Here is a 26,986-nt window from a genome sequence, read left to right as displayed (position 1 = left end):
TCACCACAAATCTCAGATGCAGTGAATATAATACTTATGAACAACATCAATCAATGTCCAGAGTATAAGACTTTTGCATTTAATAACTAGGATTTCACATACTCAGAGTGAACCAGAAGGACCATCAGATGCAGCTGACACCTGATGTACTGGAAATATAAGCTCTGTAGTCCTCCTAACAAGCTTTTTAGAAGAAGTTGTTAATTTTACACTAGCTTCTACTTATTTAACATTATATTCTGCCATCTTACATGTAACAACACACAGAAATCAACATTTGGGACCACCTGCCTGCTGAGTTTTCCCAAATAGCCATTGATTTCCTATTGTGAGTTGAGGAAGGACAATAAAACCTGAAAGCAGGTACAATTCATACCACATCAAATGCTGACCTAAAGGCTGTCTAGAAGAGGCCAAACTTTTTTTATATAGGATAATGTGTTTTATAATGACATGCCGTACAATGCAACTGCAGTAGGTATGATAAAGCATTTTATAGAAATGGCACAGATTAATAAAGAGCATGTTGGCTGCTAATTTACCTCCATCTTGTGAATTCATTATATTCAGAGCAAACAGCATTGCATTGGAGAACGTAGTAGCCTCTTCTTTGCTTGCAAAATTCAAGCCATAGACTTGCCGTGCATCGCGCCATTGATGAAAGGTAGGTGTTGCTTGATTGTACTTCAGTCCTTTCACAATTGAGTAATTAATCACTACCTGTGATATGAAAGAGAGGGACAAAGATTAAACAGAATTCTGACTTGAGTGGGGGGGAAGAAAAAAAGCCTTTGGTAAAGGTTAATTAAACTGATAAGTGATATTCCAATGGAATCTCCTCCATGGCCATTCAGTGTGGCAGCATGCATTTGGATGACAGAAGACTCATATATGTGAGTGAGTCTTACAACAGTTCATACCAGCTCTTGGGGTTCGTGAGCTAATTCTGCAAACTCTATTACCTGCTCGTGTTTTGTATAGCAACTCCACAGGATGCAGTTGTGCATCCATTGCAGAAAGATGCCACAAGCCAGTGCCAGCTTTTTGTTATTGCCATCTTTTGGGGGATAAGCATGTGCACTTGTCAGAAAAGGGGACAGAAAGAGCTCTTGGCACTGGCCCTCTGTTTCAGCAGATAAATGCTTGACTCATTGCGCTAGTTCTGGTTTTTCTCTCTTCCTCTATGCCAGCTTCTTACATTAAGATTTATTTTATTTTATTTTTTCTAGAATTAGACAGGCAGTGACAAATCCAACTAAATATTCCCTCTCCCTGCTCCTCCCTTCCTCTATATGCTATAATTTCCAGGTAAGGGGTGGCTGCAGTAGAAGGGTGTTTCTGTATGTTTTGATTTAATCTGCCAGATACAATGCCCTATTTATCCTTGGGCAGGGCATATGGATATCCAGCTGGAATCCAACCAAAAACATCCAAAGCTAACACCCAGAACTCTCACAATATCCATCTGTGGCTCAACAAAGGCACTCTGTTGTGGCTCAAATTTAAGAAACAAAATGAAATGTCAATAAATGGGAGCACCAGTTATCCTCATAAACAGGTACAGCGTAGCTGAAGACAGAGGAGAAGGAAATGAAGACTCTGGCTTCATCAACCAGCAGAGGTTGGAGCAGAGGGGAACCAGGGACACAGAAACTTAAAATTATGAGCAGAAAAAGACTGAAATTCTTCTTCCTTTAACTCTTCTCTCAGAGTTTATCTGAATAGGTGAAACATGACACACTGTATGACTTTTTTTTTCTTATCCAACCCATGTTAGTATTTTCTACCCTGAAATAAAATAGTCTAATTTCTGATATAAATGTCTACATTGTTCTGAATTCTAATACATTCTGTATTTCAGTCATACTGTATGGCAAGTTGTTTCACAGGCTGATTCTGCACAGTATTCAACATTCCTATCACTTTAATATTATAAAAAAGTTTAGTCTCATTTCTATCCAGTAGTCTGAACCATTTAGCTTCAGTTTCAAGTGTCAGCTCCCTGGGGCATGCATGGATCTGTAAAAAAGCTCAAAACCAAGAAACCTTCTCTTTGATTGCAGTCTGCATGCTACTAAGGTTATAAGTTATCAGCAGTGAAGATGGTGGTAGTTGATAGAATTCACAGTAACAGGACTTATAAGGGTTTGAGGTTGCCTTAGGACTCCATCACAACTGATCTCGGTTGCATAACCACCACCAAGATCATGGTCAGAGTTCCCACATGGGTCTTCCCACATGGCAGTGTAATAGCCTGCCCAGGGAGGTGGTGAAGTTGCCATCCCTGGCAGTGTTCAAGAAGCACCTGGATAGGGAGCTAGGAGATATGGTTTAGGGGTTTCCTGTAGGTATGGTAAAGGGAGGACGGTTGGACTAGATGATCTTATAGGTCCTTTCCAACCATGTGGTTCTATGATTCTATGATTCTTACAGCTTATACTCCTGTTGATCAAGCCAGAAAAGGACACATACTTGTTTCTCCAGAGCATGAAATAATGCACAAGTCTGTTATCAACTTGCTTCCTATCGTGCTTCCAGCACTAACCCCTTCATGGGCAGCAGTTGCGTGTTTGCTAAAACATGGAGGTTGTGGTAAGCAGCTACAAACTACCACAGCTGAGGCCAATTCTCTGTTTCTGCAAGCAGGCCCAAACCTGACCAATTTAATAACTTATAGTGTCCATTAATTGGTTATTAATTTTTTTTTTAAAATATGGTCTACTTTATATCGCAACAATTCCGTCCCTATTTCAGGTTTGGCTGAGGCTTGAATTTAAGTAGCCCCACCTTCCCCAGAGCCCTGTTTTTACACTCGCTTCTTAACCACATCAATGCACAAAGCCTTCAGGAGATATGATTCACTTTTGACTCGTACTTTCCTCCCTACTTGTGTGTTCAGCACATACACTTTGGCAGTGAGATCAGGCTGAGCTGAAAACACTTGAAGCAAAACCACCATTTTAAACCCTCAGCTGATCATGGATGCGGACTGGGGAGCAACTGTTCATCTGCTAAGCCTTAGAGAAGGACCATCTGTAGTTTACTGGGTGTTTTTTTTTGTTTTTTTTTTATCTTTTCCAATACCTTACATGGTAACTGAAGCCAACGTGCTTTACCTTTGTAAAGTTCCAATTACAGCTGGCAGACTGCAAATCCCAGTAAATTGTTTGCTTGTGGATGTCGAGCTACATGCTGAGTGGGAATGGAGGTTGCATGGAGACATTAAAGCCCGTGTCGCCAAGTGACTGCATTTCTGATCTGGCCTCTGCTTCAAAACAGTCCTGGCCTCTGTGGCTACTCCAAAGCTTTAAAAAGCCACTTCGGCTTTTCTGAAGATTATTGCACATGTCAGCATGAGTCTGTGCAGAGCAGAAAGGAGAATTCATTGACTTTCTGTCTGCAGCTCAGCGCTGCTGCACTCAACAGACTCATAGCCCAGATGCATGAGATGGAGCGGTCTGATGACCACTTCCCAGTGGTGAGAACAAAACTGCAGTTCTGCCATTCTAAAAACCGTATGTTCTTTGCAATGAGCTTTTTAGATACTGCCAGCTAGAGAGCAAGGCAAACACAGACAAAGCAAGTGGAATGGGAAGGGAGTCTTGTAAACCCTGAGATGTGCACCAGAAAAGGGTTAGGAAAAGCACCCGGAGAAACACAACAAAAGGAACCTACAGAAGATGCCTTAAATGAAAAAGAGGATGAAAATTAAAGAGAGAGATTATTGAAGACGAAATAAGAAGAAACACACATTAAAAGGGTAATGTTAAACGTACAGGGAAATATTTTAACTGAAATTCATTTTTGTTCTCATTGGATTCAACTACTTAGCAAGTCAAGCAAGCTTATGGCTCCCTGTGAGACTCAGGTAATAATACGAAATTCAGAATCTGAGGCTTTCAGAACATTTGCTGTCTTCATGATACTATATAATCACTGAAGGTACTTTCTTTTAGACAGTTTTAAGTGACTAACATAGCCTGTGCATTTTGTTTGAATAGAGGGAGGATTTTTAGTCTTCAAGCTCTAGAAAAGTGTATTTTTATATCTGTTTCCTTCTGACTTGAGATTTCTATGTAGCATAAGCAGGAAAACTTGCAAGCAAATAGAACATTACAGTTGATCTAAAACACATTTAAAATACAGATCAGGTTTTGAATTTTGAGTACATCCTACATTATAAATTTTATAGTGAGAGACAGGCCTCTGGCACACCAAGTCTCCCATATATATGGATAGATAGATTTTATGACATTTGCTTATTTAATGCCAACTATTCAGATGCATCTTAGATTGTGCTCACATGAATGCCATTTACGTTCACCAGCTGGCTGCACAAAACAAACATCCAGCATGCCCTGCTGCAGCACTTTTGAGAATAAGTGACTAAGCAGCCTCTGCATTTCATTCATTTTCAAAAATATTTTCTCTTTTTAACGTGGAGCTTCATTAATATATTGCTTTTGCTTTACTGAGAATGATAAATACAGAAGCAAAAGACATTGCAGATGTTTGAAAAGCGTGCTGCAAGAAGCTAAAAACTAAGAGCTAAAAATTAGTAATTACTAGGAAAATCACAAGCAGATCAACTTAACATTTTGGCAGCTGGGATGTGGCAGTGCTGGCTGCCTATATTCCCTCTGGTGGGATGGTGCGAAGCGAGCATAGGATGGGGCAGCCCAGGAAGACTGGGAGTCCTCAGCTCCCAGACTTCTGCTTTAAAATGCCAATATAGGGTTACCATATAGCATTGCCACTCACAGACAAATTTTTGTTATTTTGGGTCTAACTGTGACACGTGCTGCTTCTGATGGCATGCACAGCCTGGTGCACCCAAGAGCAAGGTATTCACTGGGCTGTGATGGCCCAGGAGGCTCCGATTCCACTTCTGCTTATCTAAATCCCACCTAACTCCTTTATTACCCAGAGAGGTACTGCAGGCTTAGCTTGCCATAAATCAGATCACAGCACACACCCAGGACTTCAAAACACTTTATCAAGAACTAATTGTTTATTATGGCAGTGTTGTAAGGATGCTTTAGGAGATGGCAGATCTAGTAGCAAAAATGACCAAAAAGTAAATTAGGGGGAACTGAGAGCAAAGCCTGCACAACAAAATAAAATTCATTTCCCAAGGAAAAATGTAGGTGAAAAAAAAATGTTAAAATCTCTCCCACATTCACCAAAAGTTCTTTTTGCAAATAAACAAAATAATAAAGCAATATACTGATATTTATAATACTTATAATATTTATAAGTAATAAATCACGACACATTCTATATCCCCAAAATCATGCATAACAGGAATGTCTTGAGTAAACGAGCTCAGAGGCACCTTGCAAAGAGCAGGAAATGTTGCTAGACTGCACGAACCTTACAACTGCTAACTACGTAACCGATGGTATCTTAAAGAGACCAAAGGTTCATTTACAGGAAACTTAATGCAGTTACTCACTTGTTGATCTTGTAGTTTAACTCCAACAACCCTGAAGGTGTTTGTGGCCGTGTTGTGATATATGTTGATTCTGCTGAACCCCTGCTGTCCAGGTTTGATTGGCACCCATTTCTTACTGGTATCGTCATAGACCATAACTGAAGCCCGGGCTTGGCAAATACTCTGTTCACTGGAAAGAAAGAAAAATAGAAGATTAAAAAATGAGAAAAATCAGTGAATTTGTTGCCCACTACCAAAAACATCTCAAGGAAGGGAAAACAAGAGAAATTACCAGAACTGCTTAAAATGTTTTATAACAAGTCTGATAATCCTTTGAATACAGTTTGATAGTTAAATTAAAGCTTGCATGTATGTGTTCATACAATTAAAAAAACCAACCAAAACCAAACCTCCAGTATGTTGCTGAACCGATGTAGTGTTTTATGTAGAAATATTAGGCCCTGAGGAACAACTGGTAGCACACCAGTTTTATTAACTGTCCAACAGTATTAATGCTCCATTTCTTTTTATATACCTACTGGCAAGCAAAGACTTTCAGATTTGTATGAAAACTAATATTTTACAGCTTCATGACAAAAACATGGCACGCGATGCTGGGGTACACATTTAAACTGGAAGCAAGCAGACTTTGAACCAAAAGCCACGTTAGGTATACTGAAAAAATCAATTACGTTAATCCAGCTAACACCTAATGCTCAGACCTGGTGACGCACTGATACATCCCAGAATATGAAGTGCAAACTGCATTGGAACTCTTTTCTCCTTCACTTTAATAGCACGGAAAACAGGGAGGGAACTCCACAGAATTTTGTATTTCAGTGTCACTGTAGCTAAGTGTTACTTCATAGAGTATTAATGATAGCTGGTTTTGTTCTGTAGCACCACAGCAGTTCATCATTTCTTTACCTATTGCTTGTGCATTAGTGACTAATACAAGCCTTCATGCTAAAACATAGTTTCCGTGCGAAAGAAATTCCACTGCAAGTACTGCTGATGTGACAATTCAATATAGATCGAAGCACTTTAAAGACACCATTTGTGGTAGTTCTGGAATGGCAGCAGCAATTTTGACTCCCAGTCTTCTGAAATCCCAGCCACTTTTCTTATACTGGAAGACATTACGAGTTACACCAAGTAAAAATGAGCCCTCCAAATGCTGAAGAACTGAGACCTTTGAACATAACAGGGTTTTTCAACAAATGCACATTAGGCCTAAATAAATCCCTAAGGATTTATGTCCCACAGAAATTTTAGGTTCACGGCCACCCTAGTAACTTCAGATCTATATACATTTATGCAAAACTCCTTTCCTCAGCCCAAACCATATTAAATAATTGTCAGCAATTCAATATCAAATGATAATCCAATTCTATTTATTTATTTATTTTCCCTCCTTCCTACATATACTTCTTTGGTTTGATTTTCTCTCAGCGGTGCTTCACTTTCACCCAAACAAATACAGGAGAAGCTCTCGGCTGGTGCTGAGCCATATCACTGCCCTGCCACTGCACCGAGGGGCACCACTTGTAAACTAAACCAACTGTGGCAAGACTCTGAACGCTCTTTGTAGAGTTTACAGAGGGAATAATGACGCCATCAGACATTTTCTGTGAAGACCAAGGTAAGAAACCAGGAGTTGGAGTTGAAGATGCTTGTAGTCCCTTCCAGCTCAGGACAGTCTATCATTCTATGACAATTCAGACCAAAGTGTAAAAATAAGTCTGTAAAATATTCAGATCAGAAAGACTGAACATTGTATTTAATTAGAATTATAAGAATAAGCTCATCCATGAGCTGCTGATGCTTTGCAGTGTGAGATACCTGAAGAAGTCCTGCACCCTCACTCATGTACTTACCCAGAAAACACCTCACCATCACTTTGTTTAAGGCAAGCTAATGTCATGTTGTAGTTCCCCATGCATCTGACACTAACAGCTGAGGGATTTAGATCTTGCTCCAGCCTGTCTAATCCTCCAACTGGTGCAAGAGCCTCAGGCTGGCAGGAGGGGGGAACTGTCACCTTGCCTTGGTTCCACAGATGTGGAGGAAGATAGAGTGATGTACTAGTAAAAAAGCAAGAAGTCTGCATTATCTCAGTCACACGGATGTGGGATGGCCATGAATAATATCCAATGCAGTGTTATGGCTGGATGGGTCCCACCTGTCCCTGCTACAGGGTGGTTCATGGCACCTCCAACTCTAGAGCCTATGAAGCATCAGGTGTTCTGTAGGCCTGTGGGGTCCCAGAAAAACCTATGCCTAAAGGGTAACTCTTAGCTAGTGTGACATCAGCTCCTGCTCCTCAAGCCTTGCTGGTTGCTACAAGCCTGTACTAAAGGAAGCAAGAACATGGCAATGGTTTTCACTGCAGCAAGTCTGGAGTGCTTGCATGTAAGATAAACTTTTGATCCCACAATTGCCATGGTCTCCTTAATGAGCCAAATTTTCTTAATTGACTGATCCATACTTACCACAAAGAAAACACAGCTAAACATACAGACATGAAGGCCTTATTGTGGCATTGCTCATAATGCTGGATTCAGATTCTAATGCACATAGCAACTTTGCCTTCAGAGTTTGCTGCTATTAATAACTGCAACAAAAACACCCTCTACAAACCCATGACAGAAATACAGATGTAGGCCCCAGGAGCAATATTTAATGCATGACAGCCAATTGTTACTGTAACATAAAGCATCACAGCTAGCTCAATTCCTGCTCTCCCTGCAGTCAAGGAAGTTTTTCATCATTCCTTTAAATGGAAACAGAATTAAGCCTGTTATCTGGCCTCCAGTGAAATAACAGAAAGGAACATAAAACAAGTGCAGCACAAGGGGAATCCTTTCCTGCAAAACAGTTCATCAGTCCTTCGAAACCTAAAATGCCTCCAGGGATGCATTGCTAGGTTGCTATTTCACCCTAGATGGAGGTGTAACTCTTCCTGCCCGAGGTCTCATCCTACCCATCAAAAGTACAACTGTCCTACTGCCGCTTTAAGGGGCTTCCCTGAAAATCATTCAGAAAATGTACAGTGTAACTCTTATAACGGCCAGCTAGAACATTTCTATTGCACCCAGTAGATTGCATAATTTTATATATGAACCAAACTACATCGGTTTCACAAGGCTCCAGCAAAAAAAAAAAATTGTTATTTTTTTGACCATACTGAATTGATACTTATATCAACTACATAAAACAGGTAATAATTGAGGTTTTAGTTGTACTCTTTTACATAGTCAAATTCTTTCTCTATGAGAGCAGTTTAGCAGGCATCAGCATTTATACACTAAGTCATGATTCTAGAAATTGCCCTGTTTTCCTAAGAATACACACACGAGTTACTGAATAAGTGGGTAAGTCTTGGAAAAGATTCATTGTATTCCACATATTATCCCAAATATTACAAATTCTCCTATTGATTTTTTCTGTTCCATCAATATACAAGCAGACTTCTCCACCCGGGTTTCCACCACAGGTAACTAAATGTGTTGGAAGGCTATAACTGCATCTCATGTATGGCTTGCTTGGACTGACAAAGCAGGTCAGCAGCATCCTACTCACTTCACTAGCTGTAGTGTCAGCAACACTTGCCTCCCTGAATGAGTCACTTCCAGCTGTAAGGTACCATTCAAGGTACAGAGACCAACTGCACTTGGAGGGCAGTCAGAGGGATCAGTGAAGCTGCATTTTCAACCAGTGCTGAAATGCAGGTGGCTTCATCCACAAATGTTTCTCCTCTTCCATCTGTGCAGAAATTGAAAAATACAGCCCTCTTCTTTCTGGGTTTTAGGAAATTTATGATAAACAAGGACTTATAGCCGAAAAAAGAGCTACAAAGAAGTATTGTTAAGGTAATACTGGGAGCCCTAAGGAAAATACGTGCACTTTTTGTGTATTATAAATTGTCCTTTATGAAGCAGCTTGACATAAACTGGTTGACTGCAAGTAATTAAGCAGGAGGAGGAAAAATGACAGGGCATGAAATGCCAGAAATGCCAGTGGAAGTTGGAACTGGGGTAAACACGGATAGGGGAAACATCTTCATTTTGCCTAGGCCAGTGAGCTATCCAAATATGAAAGAAAAAAGCTCAGAACTGAACCACAAAAGAACCAGCATTGAGTATAAACTGGAAAAAGGGAGTAAACCATGATGATGGACAGCAAGCCTTCAAAAGAGGCCTTGATGGCTCTCCAAGGCTTGTTTCTTACATCCCACACTAAGAAAAAAAATGAGAGGTCATGCAGCACTAGGGCAGAAATTGACCAAAAATCAACTGTGAGTTCCCTACTATTATTAACACATTATGTTTCAAGCTGCTTTCAGTTCTCTCCCCTTCAACCAAGCTGTCTTCTGGTACTCTGAGCAAATGCAAACAACTTTTGCAAACATTTACCTTATTTCTAATTTCTGTTTCCCATCCATTTACACCCAACCTTTCTCGTTTAAATAACTGATCATTTCACATTACTTTGGACTGGTCTGATCATTGTTAGTATGGCTTTGCCCAAGTCTTGTCCTATCTGGGAACTAATCCTCAGCACCCAGAATGCGCAAGGTGACTCGCAGGCTATTTCACACATCTCACTCCACTTCTGCACTGAGTCTGTCCACAGAAAACTATGTGGCTAAACCTGACGCGTGAGAAATGGATGCTGAATTAAGATAATGACCGAAATATCTCAACGTTACCTTTAAAACAGCTAACATAAATAAAAATCCTGTATACGTAGACGTGTGGTCTGTGTGATATATATCTGTGTTAACCTCAGAATTAGCAAGCTACAGTTTGTGGTCCTGCAGCACTAAAAGTCTGCTGCAAACTCCACTGGCCTAATTTGCTGAAAAGACTTTTGTCAGTTTTACTTAAATGAACAAAATCATGGTTTGGAAGCAGGGAGTGTTTCAGCAGTTCCCTCTGCAACAACAAAAAAAATAGGTGGACATTCCTATTTAGTGACAAAATTTAGAGAACAACAAAGAAACAGGAGACTCTGAACAGCGGTCAGGTCATGCAGGTCCATATTCTCCATACCACTGATCTGAGCTCCTAGCAGAACCTGCCATGGCACAGTGGCTCTCAGCCTTCTCACCAGAGATTCTCTGCTGGCTTTGCTCATGACTGCATTTCTTGCTGGAGCCTCACTCCTGTAACACAGTGTCAGTTCCACACTAGCTCTGTTAGGGACCTCCTTTTTCAAAGTCTACTTCCTTCTGTGAGAAAATGCACAGAACATCCGATGTCACCATCGTTCATCCTACCCTTGTCCCAGAGCACCAAAGTTCATAGTGAAGCAGGAGCACTTAGCTACCGATCAAACTGAGGGACGGCACAAACCCAGGGGGACTTCACACACAGAGGTGCTTCTGATTCTCAGTGACATGCAGATTGTTATATTAAACAACTGCAAGAAAATTGAGCACATACAAAGCCTCCTTCACAAGTAGTGACACAAAAAGACATTGTTAAATAAAGTGATGACATGCCTCCAAGAGAAATACGTGTTTTAGAGAAAAAAAAATCAAAATACTGGTACCTACAGCATAAACAAGAGTAAGATGAATTTGCTTCCACAAGGAGGAGTATTTTTCTACTAGCAATACGACATTCATTTGAAGTTCTCCTTTTCTGTACTGGTACACCCAGTGGGAATTGCCATGTGCAGTGACTGCTGCCGATATTCACCGCAGGCACTTAAGATGGAAACCAAAACCCAGCTAGTGAGGCACTCAGATCACGCAAGGCCAGAGCTTTGAGAGATGGAAGATACAATAAATAATGAATGCAGAAAGATAATGCAGTGGTAGGGGTGCTTCACACACCTCTGTTACAGCAGCTCAGTACTGCAGAAGTCCACACAAAACCCTGACCTCTCAGTGTTTGCTATCACACTTAAACAACAGATCTGCCAATTGGGGTAAATTTAGGGCTGGCAGGCTGGCTACTGTTGTGCCCTTGTAAGCCAACACATCTGTTTCATTTATAGCGCTGAGATTTGGATGTCATGTGGTATGTTTTGCACACTGAACCGTAAGAGATATAATGATTCTAAGGGGAACTCCAGACATCAGTATCTCAGCTCAACACTTTAAAAAACTTTTTAAATAACCGCTGTGCAAAAGGCACTTCACAGCGGAAATGTAGTGATTGAGAGAAGTCTCAGCACTGCCAGGCAGCCCAATACCCAGTGCTATGGCCAACCTTCCTTCAATACCTGCCTACTCCAAGAGCGCAGGAGCAGTGCTGTGTTCTAACAGAGAAACCCCACTGCTCCATAAAAGCTTTAATTCACACAGCATCTCCATCTGCAGTGAAGCGTTGTTCACTCTCTAATTTTGCATGCCACCTTGAAGATAAACTTTGGCAGTTCCTTAAAAAAGCTATCAAGTAAATGTTTAGATGCTCCTAAAAGAAAAGATCAAGTAGATGCCCTGGGGAGAGACAATGAACCCAATTAATCTGTAAACACACAGACAGAAGATGTAAAAAAGACAACAACAACTTTACTAGATCAGCCTGCTATTAATATAAACCATTTCCCTCCACCATTAAATTACAGAAATAAAAAGAAGAAGTAACTAATCTTGTAAAATACACATCATGCAAAACCCAAGACTAAACTGTCAAGTGAAAACCCATGACTGAAACTCTCATGCACCGGCCAGCCAAATGCATGTTTCAGTAGATTAATACTTTAAATAAAAGCTTTTAAAGATGATATTCTTAATGAATAATCAGGAGAGGTGGACTCATGAGTACATGCAGCAGATCAACACACTGAAGTTGGCATTATCTAGCTTTGGTTTCTCTTCAGCCTCCAAAGAAATGCAAATAAACCTGTGAAAACTCCTCTGGAGCCACCGGAATCACACTGACAACTCAACTGTTCTAGCCTCTCCCTCACTGCCAGCAGCTGCCTATGCATACAGCAATGCCATATGAACATAATTACCACTGTATAAAATTATAAATTACCCTGCAAAGCTATAACCACAATGCAGACCTCCTGCATCTCCAATGACACACACTTTCCTTCCAGCACTAACTCTGACAGTGAGCTTGGTGCCATTCAAAGCATAGTGCCCAGGTACTTACGTGCCCGCCATTGAGGAAGACCTGGTCAGGTAGTCCTGGAAGAATAGATGCTCAAGTCTGGCACGTGTGTTTACACCCAAATATAATGTTTCACCAGATTACACAGCTGAACTCAGATTTGGCAGGAAGACAACCTGAGTGTATGTGAAGTCTTATTACGAAAACAGGAAAGGGAAGTGTTACCAAGAGAGCAAAAGGGCAGGCAGGAAGTAACGCCTGCTTGGCAGGGAAGGGACTTAAAAGAATTAAAAAAAACCTAACTATTTCTTTCAGCTGATTTCTTGAACAAAAGTCCAAACAGTATAGATTAAGATTAGATGCACCACCTTTCCCTCATTGGCAGCGGAGCAATTAAAAACATTTCATTATTTTCTCAAGGCACAGGTTTGCTCTCCAAGAAAAAGAAAGAAAGCAAACAAACCTAAGACCCAGACAAACTGCTGCTATCCATTTACAGCAGAGATGGGGGCATGGTACAGAACCAAGCCCAGGGTCCCCTGGCCGCCGTCATCCTGGCCCTCCCTGCAAGCTGGAATTGGCACAGGGTAACCAATAAACTACCCCACAGAAGGAGAAATCTCCAAATGTTGGAGAAGTCTCCAACATTAGAAATAAGAACAAATTTACTCCAAGCAGTATGTAAGCACTGCGTGTAAGTTGATACTTCAGTGCCACCTCTCCCAAGGTAAAGCTGCAGCAGTTTTGATAGGCTGCCTCTCAGGTGGCAGAAATTTGAGGCACATCCTTTTTCCCAGCTTCCTTTTTCTCCTCATTTCTTGCTTTGGAAAAGCAGTAAACGTGGATACCCAGCAAATGCTTCCCGGTCTTCCAGTTTGGCTTTAGGCTATGGGTGTGCTCTGGCATGATGTGATAACAGCAGAGGGAGAACTAGTGCAAGGCAAACAGCAGGAGAACTATATGGTATGTTCTTGCTGCAAATAAGAAAATCCTAAGGTTTTCTCCCCATTTCCCCATGATTTTGCCTTCTGCTTTATGTCAGTGTGCTCACGCATTCTTCTAATGTGTGTAAAAGCGTCAGCTGTTATCCATGACTGCACAAACACACACTATGCAAATAAAAAATGCAAACATCTGCAGAAGAAAAACATTGGGTATTCTGGGCTCCCAATTGCTCCTCCTAATTCCAGGCCACCACAAGCACCTCTGCCCAGAGATCAGAGCAGAAAAGAAAGGAAATACACACAAGCCAGAAAACAAGAGAAAAAAAATAATAATTCTTCAGCCATAAAAATGTTGGTCATTTACATTTGCAAAGGAATTAACACTGTCTTTTGCCTCAACTTCATTTTTTTAACATTCACTGCTCAAGAAAATATTTCTCCTCTGATGATATTAAATGTGCTGTCATCAGTGCAATGCAGGTCAGCATGAGGGGGGACAGATGGCTCACAGCCAGTTGTGTGTCACTGCAGCATTACACAAACTGGGAAGGTTACACAAACAGGGAAGGAACATGTTACCTAACCTGAACCCAGTTCCCAAAAGTGCAATACTTAAGAGCGACCTCCCTGATCTCGATCATTGCACAAAGCCATGTCTTTCTCAACTATTTAGGTGCCTATGCTTGTATGCCCACTGATGGGGAGCATTCAGGTCTGACATGGCGGCCTAGTCTCCTTAGCACACCACAGCACACAGAGCTTTTGAAGATGAGCTGGAAGGCAGTGGCAACTGTGTGGGACTTTGGGCCTTTCTTCCTCCATGAGCCAGCACTGAGAGCTCCAAGGCTCAGTGCTGGCCGAGCACTAAGGAGAGCAGTTGAGTTTTCATCTGATTTGGAAATGTTGCAATAGAACAAGAAAGAGTGCTTTCTGACATACAAGCAAAGCCTTTTTCATACTTTTTTTTCCTCTTTGTTTTGTTGTCATTGTTGTTTTTTAATGTATTTTTCTGCTTAACAAAACATTTTATTACCACTTTCCTGATGCTTCAATTTGGCAGCCATTTACCTAATGCTATGCCTTCTCCTTTGAGATCTGGCTGCTTGTTGAGCAACGCCCCGTCTCATTCATACATCCCACTTTTCATTACTTTAAAACTTGGCTTTACTTGGAGTCAAGTGGCACTTCCTCTCTACAGCTCATTCATTGCTTAGACTATTACTGCCAAGTACTGTTTACACAAACAAACCTAACTGCGTGCGTTGGGAAAGAAGTCCAACAAGGAGAAGTGCAGAGTCCTGCATGTAAGGAAGAACAACCCCAAGCATCAGCACCTATTGGGAGGCACCCAGCAGGAAGACAGCTCTGCAGAAAAGTACCTGGGGGTCCTGGAGGGCACCAAGTCAGCAATGTGCTGCTAGGAAGGCTACTGGAATTCTTGGCTGCATTAGCAAAGCTGTCTGGGTGTGATCTTGGACACCCTGCTCTTGGAGTCCTTGCTTGAGCAGGGGTCAGACCAGATGGTCCCTGCCAGCCTCAGCCACGCTGTGATTCTATGATATAACCTGAAAAGTTCATCTCCAAATCACTGTGTTCTTAAACTGCTAAATCAACTGATCAGTCTGGCCGTGCTGGCTCCATTCTTCTAGGCACACAGGTGCAGGATGCTAGACTAAGGAAAACTCTGAGCAGCTTTTTATTTCTCTTTGATGTGTCTGGGATAGATACAGCCACTGATTTTTGGCAAGGACACAGCACTTAGTTGTCAGGACGGGTTTCCTGCTGAACCAAGCAGAAGTAACTCTCCTTTCACATAATACAATAACATCTGCTAACTCCTGAGCTAGCATAATCGGCACCCAAATATTTGGTTCTTCAGATCACAGATACAACTGGGCACACCTGAAAACAACCAGCCCTCCCCACCCACTCATACCCTCACAGCAGGGACACTGCAGCCACCTCCAAAGCGATGCCAGGAAGCAGTGACGGTGAGCAGGACAAAACTCAGCTCTGCCCCGCAGCACCCCGCCATAAGCCAAATTAATTTCATTAAGCACTACAGCATGCATTCCAGCAGAAGTGCTCTAATCACTCGCCTGCATTGCTAAAATGCCTTGGACGAGAGAGTGCTTAGAAGGAAACAGCACTCTGGAACAAATTACAAAATAAGACACAGTAGCTGGTTTCTGTCCAGTCCTCATGAAGGACTGCATGCCGGGTAAACAGATTATTTCAGTCACGTGTTGAGATCTGGGTGAGAAGAGCAGGATTCCTGAACACAGAAGCAAAGCTTTAGCTGCAATTATGTGAATATTCCCACAGGCTTTTGAGAAGCACATCTGCTGACTTTCATATTTTGTATTCCAGAGACACTTGGGTTGCTTTCTTCTAAAGAACTGCATTACCGAATGTGGCATTACTGGTATGTCACAATAGCGTTATGTATGTTCAGATCTTGGAGCTACAGTGCAAACCCTGAAAGGTGAGACTCTCAGTCTCAAGCTCAGGCTTACATCCAAATACAAAACCCAGCTAATCTTTTAAGAATGAAAAGAAGATGCACTGCAGAATGTGTTGTGCTTGGCTGTATATACCAGAAAGCCTATTAGAGTCATAATCCAAAAATAGAACTATAACAGACATTAAGAAAATACTTTTTCTTAATGAATATATTTTTCACACCTCCCAAATCACTTTTCAAAAATGTATCTATCTCTCTTATTTTTAATTCAGTGCTACTCCAAAAAAGCAGCTTATTACAATGCAAACTACATATGGCAAATGCCATTTCATTTAATAAATTCATGATTAAGATATATGAAGATTCACACTGAAACTGCACACCCAAATTTCATCAAGCACAAGAAGACTGTATGCATATATGCATAAATCCTAAACAACAGCGTATAAAAATCTGCAGCTATATACTCTGATTCGCAAAACTAATTTCACAGCTGTTAATGGTCCTTGAACGTACGACATTTCCTCATACACTGGGATGTGCAACCGCTAAACATGCTGATGAGACAAGAAAAAATGCCTTGTCCTCAGAAAGTTTAACCATTTGTGTCAATATATGTTGTTGGTCTCTAACATCTTTATTTTCGTGCTCTCCGCTCATTTTGAAGGACAAGAAGAAACACTGAAGAGGAAAGTAGAATACGCTCATTTAGTATTATAGGGGTTAAAAATGTGCCATAAGGTGCTAGCAAGCAACTGCACTGAATGTTTTTTTAATGAGAGTCTTTTAGAGTCTACTGATTGAGGATGTAGTCCCGTCACTACCAAGGTCCAAAGAAGTTTTGCCATATACCCAGAATGGACAAGATCTAAGCCCCTAATAAAGATCCATTCAAGCAGTGATAAATAAATATATGGTAGGGAAAAAAAAAAGGAGAAAAAAAGAACTACAAAAACCACAACCAACCAACCAAAGCACACAAAAGCACAGACACCATCCAGTCCTTAAAGGACCCAACAAGTTATATCAGATTAAGGTGCTGTATTTTTTTTTCTAGGAAGACCTTGACTCATTCCCACAGTGACCTTTCCTAAGATAATTTCCTCTCCTGCCCTCTGCTTTGAAGAGGGAGATCTCTGGACTCACCTGCTTGCAAGGGGACAGCCTACTCAGCCTGATGTGCGCAGCCAAGGTATTGCATTAACAAATAACCCTATTGGAAAGAATTAACTCTGTGGCTGCCTTCAATTTTCATCTCTATATACTGTGATGAGCAATGGGCAGTGAGCCCAGACCCCACGTTAAGCAGCATGGAACAAGTTATAGACCATATGGAGAGAAATAAACTGCCACTTCATACGCAGGATATCCACAATACTTTTTTTGCCTGAGTCAGCTAATTGCACATCCACAAATCAGCACAGTTATAACAAATGGAGCATTATAGTATCATGGGGAATTTATCTAATATGATCAAAGTTTGCCAGAAAAAGTTCCACTTCAAATGTGAAAGTACTTAAGGGACTTGAGTGCCTGGGACATTTTACAGTCCCTACTAAACAAACATTTCCATGCTGTGTCATGTCTGCCAGTGGCGTGGAGGAGCGTGTCCTTCACTTCTCCCGTCAGCAATCCCCTGTAGCCAGCAGCACAGGCATCTCCCTGCTGCCATTTCCCTGCTGCCTTTTCCAAACAGAAGCTGAGAATTAAAGAGCACAGGTTATTTTAACCCATTCAGTCCTGCAGATTTCAAGAGGTGTACCCAGCTTTTCTATATAACTTTGTTATTTTAAAGCAAAGCAATGGCCTTGATCTGAAAAGCCACTAGCAATGGCCTGAGTGCCCATGAAAACTTACTAGGAGTCAGCTGAAAACAATCTCATGTTTATGTTAACAGGCATATGCTATCTCCCAAAATTGGCTGCACAGCAGATGTTTTCACTTTCAACTTGCACTTTTCCTTTCACTTTAGTAAATCATTTATTACAAGAGGTTTCAGCAGACCTAATCAGTGACCATGTGAACTACATACATTATTTTTCCTAGCTCCCAATTCCCAGGGAAGTCATATAAATTCCTTGGCTTAGGACTTGATGCAGAAAACACAAATTTCATAATAGTCTCAATAAGAGATTAGCAGCTTCTCACTCAAAATTTGCATTTGCTCCTTTCTTATACCAACCTTCTCTGCTATTCAGTGCTATCCCCACTTGGTGAAGTAACACCAAGCTGAAGAACACCTGGCCTTGCTTCTAGGCTTGTTTCTGCTATTTGTGCTGCTCAGAATAGGGCTGGCTGGAAATAGCAATTGTCTTACAGACATAAGGAAGTGAAGACTGAAAAAGGCACACGCAGCAGTGCCATGCCAGCCCACCAAATCTTTCTTTCCTATTTAATGCTCTGAAGAGTAGGCACACACAGCAGCAGAGCGTCCACATTCCTTCCACCTATCATCTCTTACAGCAGCTCTTACAGCAATCCGTTATTTAGCAGGATGCTGAGATGGCTTTGCGTGACTTGAAACCTGCACCATCCTTCCTGATGCTGCTGGAAAACCCTAACCCTAACCAACACCAATGTAAATGAACTACTGAAGTATCTGTATTTTTCCTGCTGGAACAAATGATGTGTTGTTGTGTTTTTTTTCTAAATTTCACAGTAAGAACCATTCTCAGATTATTTTTAGTAAAAATAAACCAAAGGAGAGCTAGTGAATAGAGATATGCTGTAAGCAAATCCTTTGTCCAAAACTACTAACAGTGCTTGAGAAAACCAAAAATTATCCTGGCGGCCCCTTCTTTCTTCCTCCCTTCCCAACTCCTTCCCTTCTTCCATTATATCTTGGCAAAGATTTGTCCCCAATCCCTGGCAGATAAAAAATACTTGATGCATGCCAAAATTGAAACGGGATCCCTGAACACATTTGTGCACCAGATTCCTCTGCATGCAACACTTGGGATTTTACAAGATGACCCTGTATTTTTCTAAATCAAAGCTGCACGTTATTTGCAGAGCACAAGATTCCTTAGAGGACATCAGAGACTATTTCCAATAATGGCAGAAGTATTCTTGCCCTCCCATGATTTGTGCTCTGCTTCCCCTAACAACCACCCTTACATCATTTCTCACAATGGATGTTTATGTGCAATAGTATCCAGGATGCACCTTCTAATGAAAGCACTTCAGGCAGTAAATGGAAACATCTTGGCTACGTGTACCCTATTGCTGATTTTGTTAAACCTTATGAAAGCAATCCTCTGTTACAACAAAGCCTAAGGTGTAAAAAAAAAGTTGGGAAGATATCACAAAGGATGCGTCTGGATCATGAAGAATGATCATCCTCAATCCTGCAGGCTTTTAAGACATCATGAAATTACCTGTGTTCACAGCATGGAGAAGTTCCTATGGTTTGGGACAATTTTCACAAATTAGTGCTGACAAAGATACTTCCATGAGAGCTAATGAGTTAAAATGTCACTAGAACAGCGTTCTCCAAACTCAATTGCATGCCTCAATTACTAAAAAACTTCTGAGCACGCACTGCTACTATGGTATATTTATTTATAAACTACATACTCATCCTATTTCAGTTCTCATCTTTTCTTCCCATAGCCATGGATTGCTTTGTGCAGCTCCTGAGGTGCAGATACCCTACTCTGAAGACATAAAGACTCTGAAGTCACTGAAGACATAAAGACTGAAGACTCTGAAGTCTTCTAGAGTAGTGAACACAGATCCTTCCTCTGAGACCCAGAGTAAACAGCTCCAGTAAAATGCCAAGATCTGGTGAAGCAGCATCCTTTGTTTCTACCAAGCTACAGCGTCCAGCACAGTGAAATGTATTGTGACTGGAAAGCTGCTAAGGAAAAAAAATATATACGTAATCAATGATCTAAGGCTAATTTTCAGTTAAATTTCCAAAATTTGCACATGAGGAATTTAAAGTTCTTCTGTCAATCTGGAAATCTATTGCAATTTAAAAGGAGCCGGATGAAATGAATTTGCCTCAAGTTAACCTTAAGTAGAATTAAAAAAAACAAATCAAATCAAAACACTTTAAATAGCCTTGAGAAATAAAAGGCTCAGCTACCCTGCAGTGCTGAGCTGTAAACAAGGCCATATAAATTCCTTTGACTTCAAATCCACACTTGGTAAATGGCAGCAAACACAGTGACAGACCATCAGGGTGAAAGTTCTTTATAGCTCCTGTGTTCCCTGCCTTGTCCTCTCCCTCATATCAGGAATTACACATATATATATATATATATATTTCAGAAGTCTAATTTTATAGCTCTCTGGTGTATTTACTGCCTAAAACACGTAGCCTGTTTGTCAGCGCTCCAGACAAACTTGTCAAAAGACAACCTCCCCCAGCCAAACTTTGACATAAAACTTCAGCCCTTGAGCCATTGCGTGGGAGTGCGACACAGCCTGTGATGCTGAGATGTGCTCTTTGCAATAGCACGTTGCTTTTATTATGACAGCACCGGAACGTTCAGAACTATTGTTTTGCATAACTGACACCACATTTTGGGGAGGGAAAAAAAAAGAAGAAAAACTGAAAAAGTGAACTGAAAATCACTCACGAGTCGACAAACTGCAAGGAGAGCTGCACACAGGGGATGGGGAAAGCTTCAGAAATATCCCAACATCTCTTTGCTGCTAGGTCCACACTGAGTTCTCTCTGCACTCTGAAGAGTTTACCAGACCCAAGGCCCATGCAGCCAGCTTTCCTCACAGACTTTCTGATCGGGGTGTTATCAGATGGGCAGCATCATCCACACTGTTTGCTCTGCTGAAACCAACTCCAGCAGCACCAACAGCATACAAATCAGGCAGAGCACTGAATTGTCTGTGAGGCTGCATACTCCGTTTAGGCAGTTACAGCTTAATGGATAAAACACTGACCTCTGAGACCCTTTTTCAAATCCAGCCTGCATTTCCGTGGCAGGCGGTGGAACTGGGTTAGAGAGCATTAGTTTCAAAGAACCATTTTTCTAAGTGCTGTCTGCATTTTTACCACGAGCCTTTTCTCTTCAATATTTCTACCTTCCTTGCTTGTCTCATCTCTTTCTGCTTAGGATGACTGGCTTCCAACACCCAGACAATGGTCCTTATTTACTTAATAATGCAACCACAGCTGGAAATCAGACCGTGGATTTGAGGGACTCTCCTATGAAAGACATAATATATGAAAATAAAACTCCCTGCTCGCTCTGAGGATTTTGTAGCCTGCACAGGGAACAGTCTCCAGCTCCCAGCCTGGTCTTACACAGTGAGCAGACTCTTTATTGTTTGCTGTTTCCTATCCCTCTCCCATGTCCTTGATGGATACTTGGCTCTTTAGGACTGCAGGGATCTCCCACATCCCACCATGCTACTTCTTGCTGTCTTCAGATGCCACCAGATCAGTTGTATATTTGTATTTTCTTTCATTCTCTTCATCTGTACACTTAGAAATTTTCACAATGATATCATCACCTTCTCATGTCATGAGTTCCATTCAGCTTTGACATAATTTGTTTTAAAGTAAAGTTCATTTCTCAGTACCAGCCTAGCGTTAATGTTCCTCAAGCAAAATTGTGGCAGCTTATCACCATGATGCTCTCATGAGCACCCAGCTCATAATAATAAGGGAAACACAATGTGCAGCATGGTGTGCCCTGAGATGCGTGGCATGGAGCGGCATCAGAGCCTGCACTGCAGGAGGAGGAGAGACGTGCTTCCTTCTGAAAATAACCAGGGAAATAATCATAGTACAGCACTGTGGATAACATCACAGACTTCAATGTAAGCTGTGCAGACTGAAGTTTCCAAAACAGCAGAGCCAACCCAGCTGGGCTCAAGGAGCATACATCAGCCAAGAGCCAGAACAGCCCATGGGCTCTTCCTATAACCAGGCCAATACAAACAAAAATGCTTATGCAAACTAAGAAACTGGTTACATGCTTGCATGTCCTTCATGTAAGACACAATAACCAATAATTTCATCCCTCTCATTTGCAGTTTTTTGTTGTTTGTGTGTGTGTCCATGAAAGAACATTCTTATGGTGGAAAAAATAATGGGATAGTATTCCTAAATTCTTCCACTTAAATTCAGCAAGAAGTGAAAAACTTAACTGAAAGACATCAATTGATAGGCATGTCCTGCTGGAAAAATAACAAACTAAGCCTAATTTAGTTGTTTTTCTACTTGGTTTTTCATAGTAAGCCTGGGATTTCTAAGGAAAATCTGAGGGACACTTGATATTCTCACAAGTCTGAGCTTCTTTACAGGAGCAACATTTATGCTGGAAGCATGTTGGCTGGTTTAATTCCTGCCTACTAGAGAGTAGCCTGCAGGTCCCTGCAGGTCACAGATCTGCTGCAGCTAGTTTGGCAGAAGCAACGTGGTCTCTTCAGAGCAGGGCAATGCAAATCTGAAAATGCAGCTTCTGTTTGGGGGAATAAACAGCCTTAATCTCCTGCAAAGCGACAGTCACTGAGAAAACATCTAAAACAAACAACTACAACAACAAAACAAACGAACAAAAAATCCATGGCAGTAAAGCACAACTTCTCCAAAAACTGGACACTTCCTGTCTGCAAGACCTTCAGCTCTCCAGTGTATTTAAGGAGGGATAAGCTTTTCCTCCACTAGTAAAGAATCATGTTTGTGCACCTTGCAGGGGTGTTCATGGGCTGGTTTGCTTTCCCAGATACCCCTGGGAGAGGCAAAGCACCTGAGCACTGCTTTTGGCAGGCAGACCCTTTCTCACCATCCTCACGTGAAGGAAGCAGCATATCCCAACCTGACCCATTGGGACTGATGCTCAGAGGCAGCTTATAGAAGCAGGGAGCCCCAGACAAGCATGAGGTGACCACTGATAGCCATTCTTTACTAGACCTGGGGCACACGTGGCTCAGGATAGGTCAGAGAAGTGATGACAAATTATTAGCTTTGGTGTTCTGCATGTGCTCCAGGAATGCCCTAAGGTACAGGTAAATGAGCAGATTCAAACATGAACATGTAATCAGCAAGAAGCTACCAGCACCCACCCTGACCTACCTGGGGTCACTTATCTTTGTAGGGAAGGGGGAAAGGGGCAGGAGAGAGGAAGCAGAAAAACCAGACCCAAGCCTTGCACTGTCAGGCTGTCCTGGTCTGTTCTTTAAAGGGCTTTTTCTTAAGGAGAAAAGACAGTCGTGACCTCCTGCTGACTGCTGGCCCTCTCCTTCCATGTGGCAGCCAGTGGGATTAAAGAGCACACAGTGGGTCGTGCCTGGGTTAGCTCACTTGACTATTACTTACTCTAAGGAAGAGCCCTTCATTTCTGAAACTGAGGAATTTCCACCAGAGTCTCACTAAATACTTAACAACCAAGAACCAAAATCACAAAAATGAAAAATACTCACATGTTAACACCAGTGTCTAGTTTAAAATGATTTTCAGTCTATTCCCATAATGGCACAGGCAATTGCAGTTAGCAAGATGCGTAGTTTAGCAAGAGGAGCAATCAAAGATATTGTCAGAAAAACAAATGGGATGAACTGTAAACAGCAATCAGATTTTTCAGACATTCAAGATGGGCACTGCTGGTTTCTCAGTCTTAAATTTAGCATTATGGAAATTATGCTAAATTCTACTTAATAACAAATCAGAAAAGGCAAAACCAAACTGCTGCCTCCAGTAGCCTACATGAGTGAGGAAGATCATGGCAATTTTGTTTTGCACTAGGTTAACACAGAATGCTTTTAAGGGATAGCACTACATTTCTCTACTGTTTTTGCCTGCAGCTCAGGCAGAGAGCTGAATGGTATCTGTGTTACTCTATGTTCAGTAAGGAAAAATACCCCACTCTGAAATCAGCTTTTGTAGGTTGTCACAGGATGAAATATACCTTCACAATAAATCAAGTTTAACAAAAGGATGACTTCTTTACATGGCTAATGGCTGACGTTCCTCTACAGACAAAGATGCTGTTTGACCTACTGCTCTAATTAGAGCAGCAGCGATGTTGACATTTGTGTTGCATAAAGCAGACATGCTAATAGCCAGAGGGAAAGCTGTCAGTGCCTCTAAAGATCACAGCCTTCGCAGCAATGCACAATGCAGCCTTTAAATATTCAAATAATCAATGCAATGCTTAACTTCTTATACTGATAATGAGAAACGACCCCCAAATCAGAAGAAAAGATTAGAAAACCATACTTGAGTCAGTGCTTTTGCTGAAAGATTAACAGACAGTCCTTTGGTTTCATCCTACTGAGCACATCGTTTCCTTCCAGATTGTGCATAATCCAGTTTTGCCATAAAGAAACACAAACAATTTATACTCTATTCGGGTTTTTCACTCACTATTAAAATACAATAATCACCAGAGATGGTGCTTCATACATCTGTGTGTGTCAAGTTCACCTAAGCATGAAAACAGATACCTCTCCTCATTTATAGATACATGAAGTGAGCTTCAATTTTACCCAGAGCCTCTACTTCATCACGTTCCCATGACGTTAACCGCACCATTGCTACAGACCGGCACTTCACGTTCTACAGATCAAAATCCCTGCAGTAAATCCTCTCCTCCCCCCTCCAAAGTACCCTACAACGACTGAGAGCCCTTAACGCTCCGGCTCAATTAGCTCCAATCCCCACTCAGATCTTTTTCCCCAGCACGTGATGTTCTCAAGCCCGCTTCTGCCTGAAGCAAAGCTGAACGCAAAGGATAACAGTGACAAGATGACACGCTGCAATCCGCCACCAAAGCTCCATATTCTCACTCCTTGCATCCCAAGGAAAGAAGTCCTGCAAACCCAGCAACCGAGAGAGCCTCACTCATCACATCCCACAGCACTGCTCAATGCAGCCCATCCTGGGCGCTTTCAGAGCCTGTTTTGTAATTAGTTACTGTAAGTGGATAATTGGATCATTAAGCTGAATTAGAGTAATATGGTAACATGCAAACCGAAAACGTAACTCTTATTTATCTGACTGTTCAGTTCAGCCTTCAAAACCACTGCAATGAAACTGCTAATGCCAGTGAGTTCTGACAAAAGCCCTTTAAGCTTAGAGATAAAAAGATACAACAAACAAACACAACCTTTTAATTGGGTATTAGGCTAGATATTACTAATTTCTCCTCAGAAAGAATAGTGAGGCATTGGAGTGGGCTGACCAGCGAGGTGGTGGAATCACCATTCCTGGAGGTGTTCAAGAGATAAGGAGATGTAGCACTGAGGGATGTGGTTAGTGGGAGGGATGGTGGGGATGGGCTGATGGTTGGACTAGATGATCTTAGAGCTCTTTTCCAACCCTAATGATTCTATGGTTCTAATCTTTTCCCCCAGTGTTTTATGACTGTATCACTTTCCTTTGCATGGCACCCCATGAAGCCAGCACTGCTTTGAGTAAACTGCTGAGGGGAGGCACATGTAGCTCATCTGCTGTCCGTATGCAGCTCCAAGTACAGTAAGCAGACATATGTATATGAAAGGTAATGAGATGATCTGAAAACACATTACAGTGAAGAGATCTGTGAGCTTGCAAATGTAGTGTCAATTAGGAAGAGACACCCCTCAGAGCAGAGGCGAAGGGTAGGATTGGTTCAGTACAGTAAAATCTGTACCTCATTTGTTGATAATCAAGAAGGATCAAGCCTGAAGTTAGACTTATGAGTAAAGAAGATAAGGAAACAGGGCCACAGTACTGTAGGTACAGTTAAGTTCGAGTCATTTACTCTGCAGCACAAGTGCTGTGATTTCCTATCGATCGCCACTGTAACTCTAAGTGGCAACAGAAAGCCATTTCCACCATCAGGGCAGAGTTTTCCAAGAATAATTTTCTGCTTACATTACCTTGGGGAAAAATACAGAGGAATACAGAGGAAGGCCAGAGATTCTTCTTCAGATTCATTTTACACTTACAGAAATCCACTGATTTGACAGGAGGTTGTTTTGGTTTTTTTCCTCACATTCACCAGCACTTTGCAAGGACATCCTCTTCCATTCCCTGCAATTCACTGTTCCAGAAATTAGAGTCTGAGCGTAAACTGGGGTACAACAAGCAGTTCCAGTGAACATCAGAGAAAGGCGAGAAGTACGCGTGGCAGCAACAAGACCATGGTCACTGCACATGGTTTACTGTTAATGCTGTATGAGGAGAGAGCTAAGGCAAGTAGTTACATCAGCACTGGAGGGCAGCTGCTGCCCTGCATAAGAAGTAATGCAATGAGGATGAATTAGAAATGAAAAGCTTGTGCTATCCTAGAGCTGTTTAATCTCCTACCTCCAGGAAAAGCTCTGCTGATGAAGTGAAAAATATGGCTTTGGAGAAGGGACCAAAAGCACTAATGGCCTTGGCTCCAAGAGAGATGACTTTTGTGGAAGACTGCAGATGAACATTGTAGTAGAGAAAGAAAGGTGGTAGGACTCAGTAGGTGAGGCTGATGGTTGGACTTAATGATCTCAACAGGCTTCTCCAACTTAAATGTTTCTATACCATAGATCACATTTTAATGGCATTCAAAGTTTACGATTCACCAATCTGATTCACCACAGCACAGGGGATGCCTCTCCCTTTCTGTCTCATCTTCCCTTGATAGGAACAAGAGGAAAGCCACTTTGCCATAGCACGTTCAGGCTACCAAAGGAGTATTTACATCAGGCTATTTGTAACACTTGATGGAACTAGAACATAACTGGGTAAAAGGCAATGAATGCTATTTTCCAGTATTGCTGCTAGCACTTGCACAAGCCAAGTGTTAAAAGACAGCATCTGATGGAGTTCCTGCAGGGACAAACCACCACCTGGAAGGGAACACAGAAGAAGCAGGCTATTTATCAAGAAGAACCTCAAAAGACTTAATATCTGAGCAAGAAAGTTCTGCAAATTCATTGTACAAATTTGTATCCTCTCCTCTTTATCTGCTAATCGCGTAACTGGCACACGGTTTGCAGGCATTGCTATAAGCAATTTACTTTTCCAGACAATAGGACAGAGCAATAGGTTCCTCCTGAGTCTGAGCTGCTGCTGTTTTTAACCTTGGATAACACAACTGTTGAAGATGATGGCAGCTGGCACTCTCAGCCACAG

General features: G+C 41.6%; 1 protein-coding gene across 9 annotated transcripts in view; it reads right to left on the bottom strand.

Moving 5' to 3' along the window:
• EVL (Enah/Vasp-like) overlaps positions 1-26,986 on the bottom strand; it is a 118,536-nt gene that overhangs the window by 49,407 nt on the left and 42,143 nt on the right. For 8 of the 9 annotated variants that reach the window (XM_015865521.1, XM_015865517.1, XM_015865519.1 and 5 more), the window contains exons 2-3: positions 5,456-5,624; positions 543-720 (exon numbers count right to left, since the gene is read on the bottom strand). In XM_015865521.1, the coding sequence (XP_015721007.1) occupies positions 543-720; positions 5,456-5,624 (347 nt within the window). Of the gene's footprint in view, positions 1-542; positions 721-5,455; positions 5,625-12,549; positions 12,689-26,986 lie in introns of those variants that run through there. The other variant, XM_015865522.1, reaches the window with a different exon arrangement.

The sequence above is a fragment of the Coturnix japonica genome, chromosome 5 (assembly GCF_001577835.2).
Source record: "Coturnix japonica isolate 7356 chromosome 5, Coturnix japonica 2.1, whole genome shotgun sequence".
Classification (NCBI taxonomy): Eukaryota; Metazoa; Chordata; class Aves; order Galliformes; family Phasianidae; genus Coturnix; species Coturnix japonica.
Note: the sequence above shows the minus strand (reverse complement) of the source record. Positions and strands in the feature narration are given on the sequence as shown.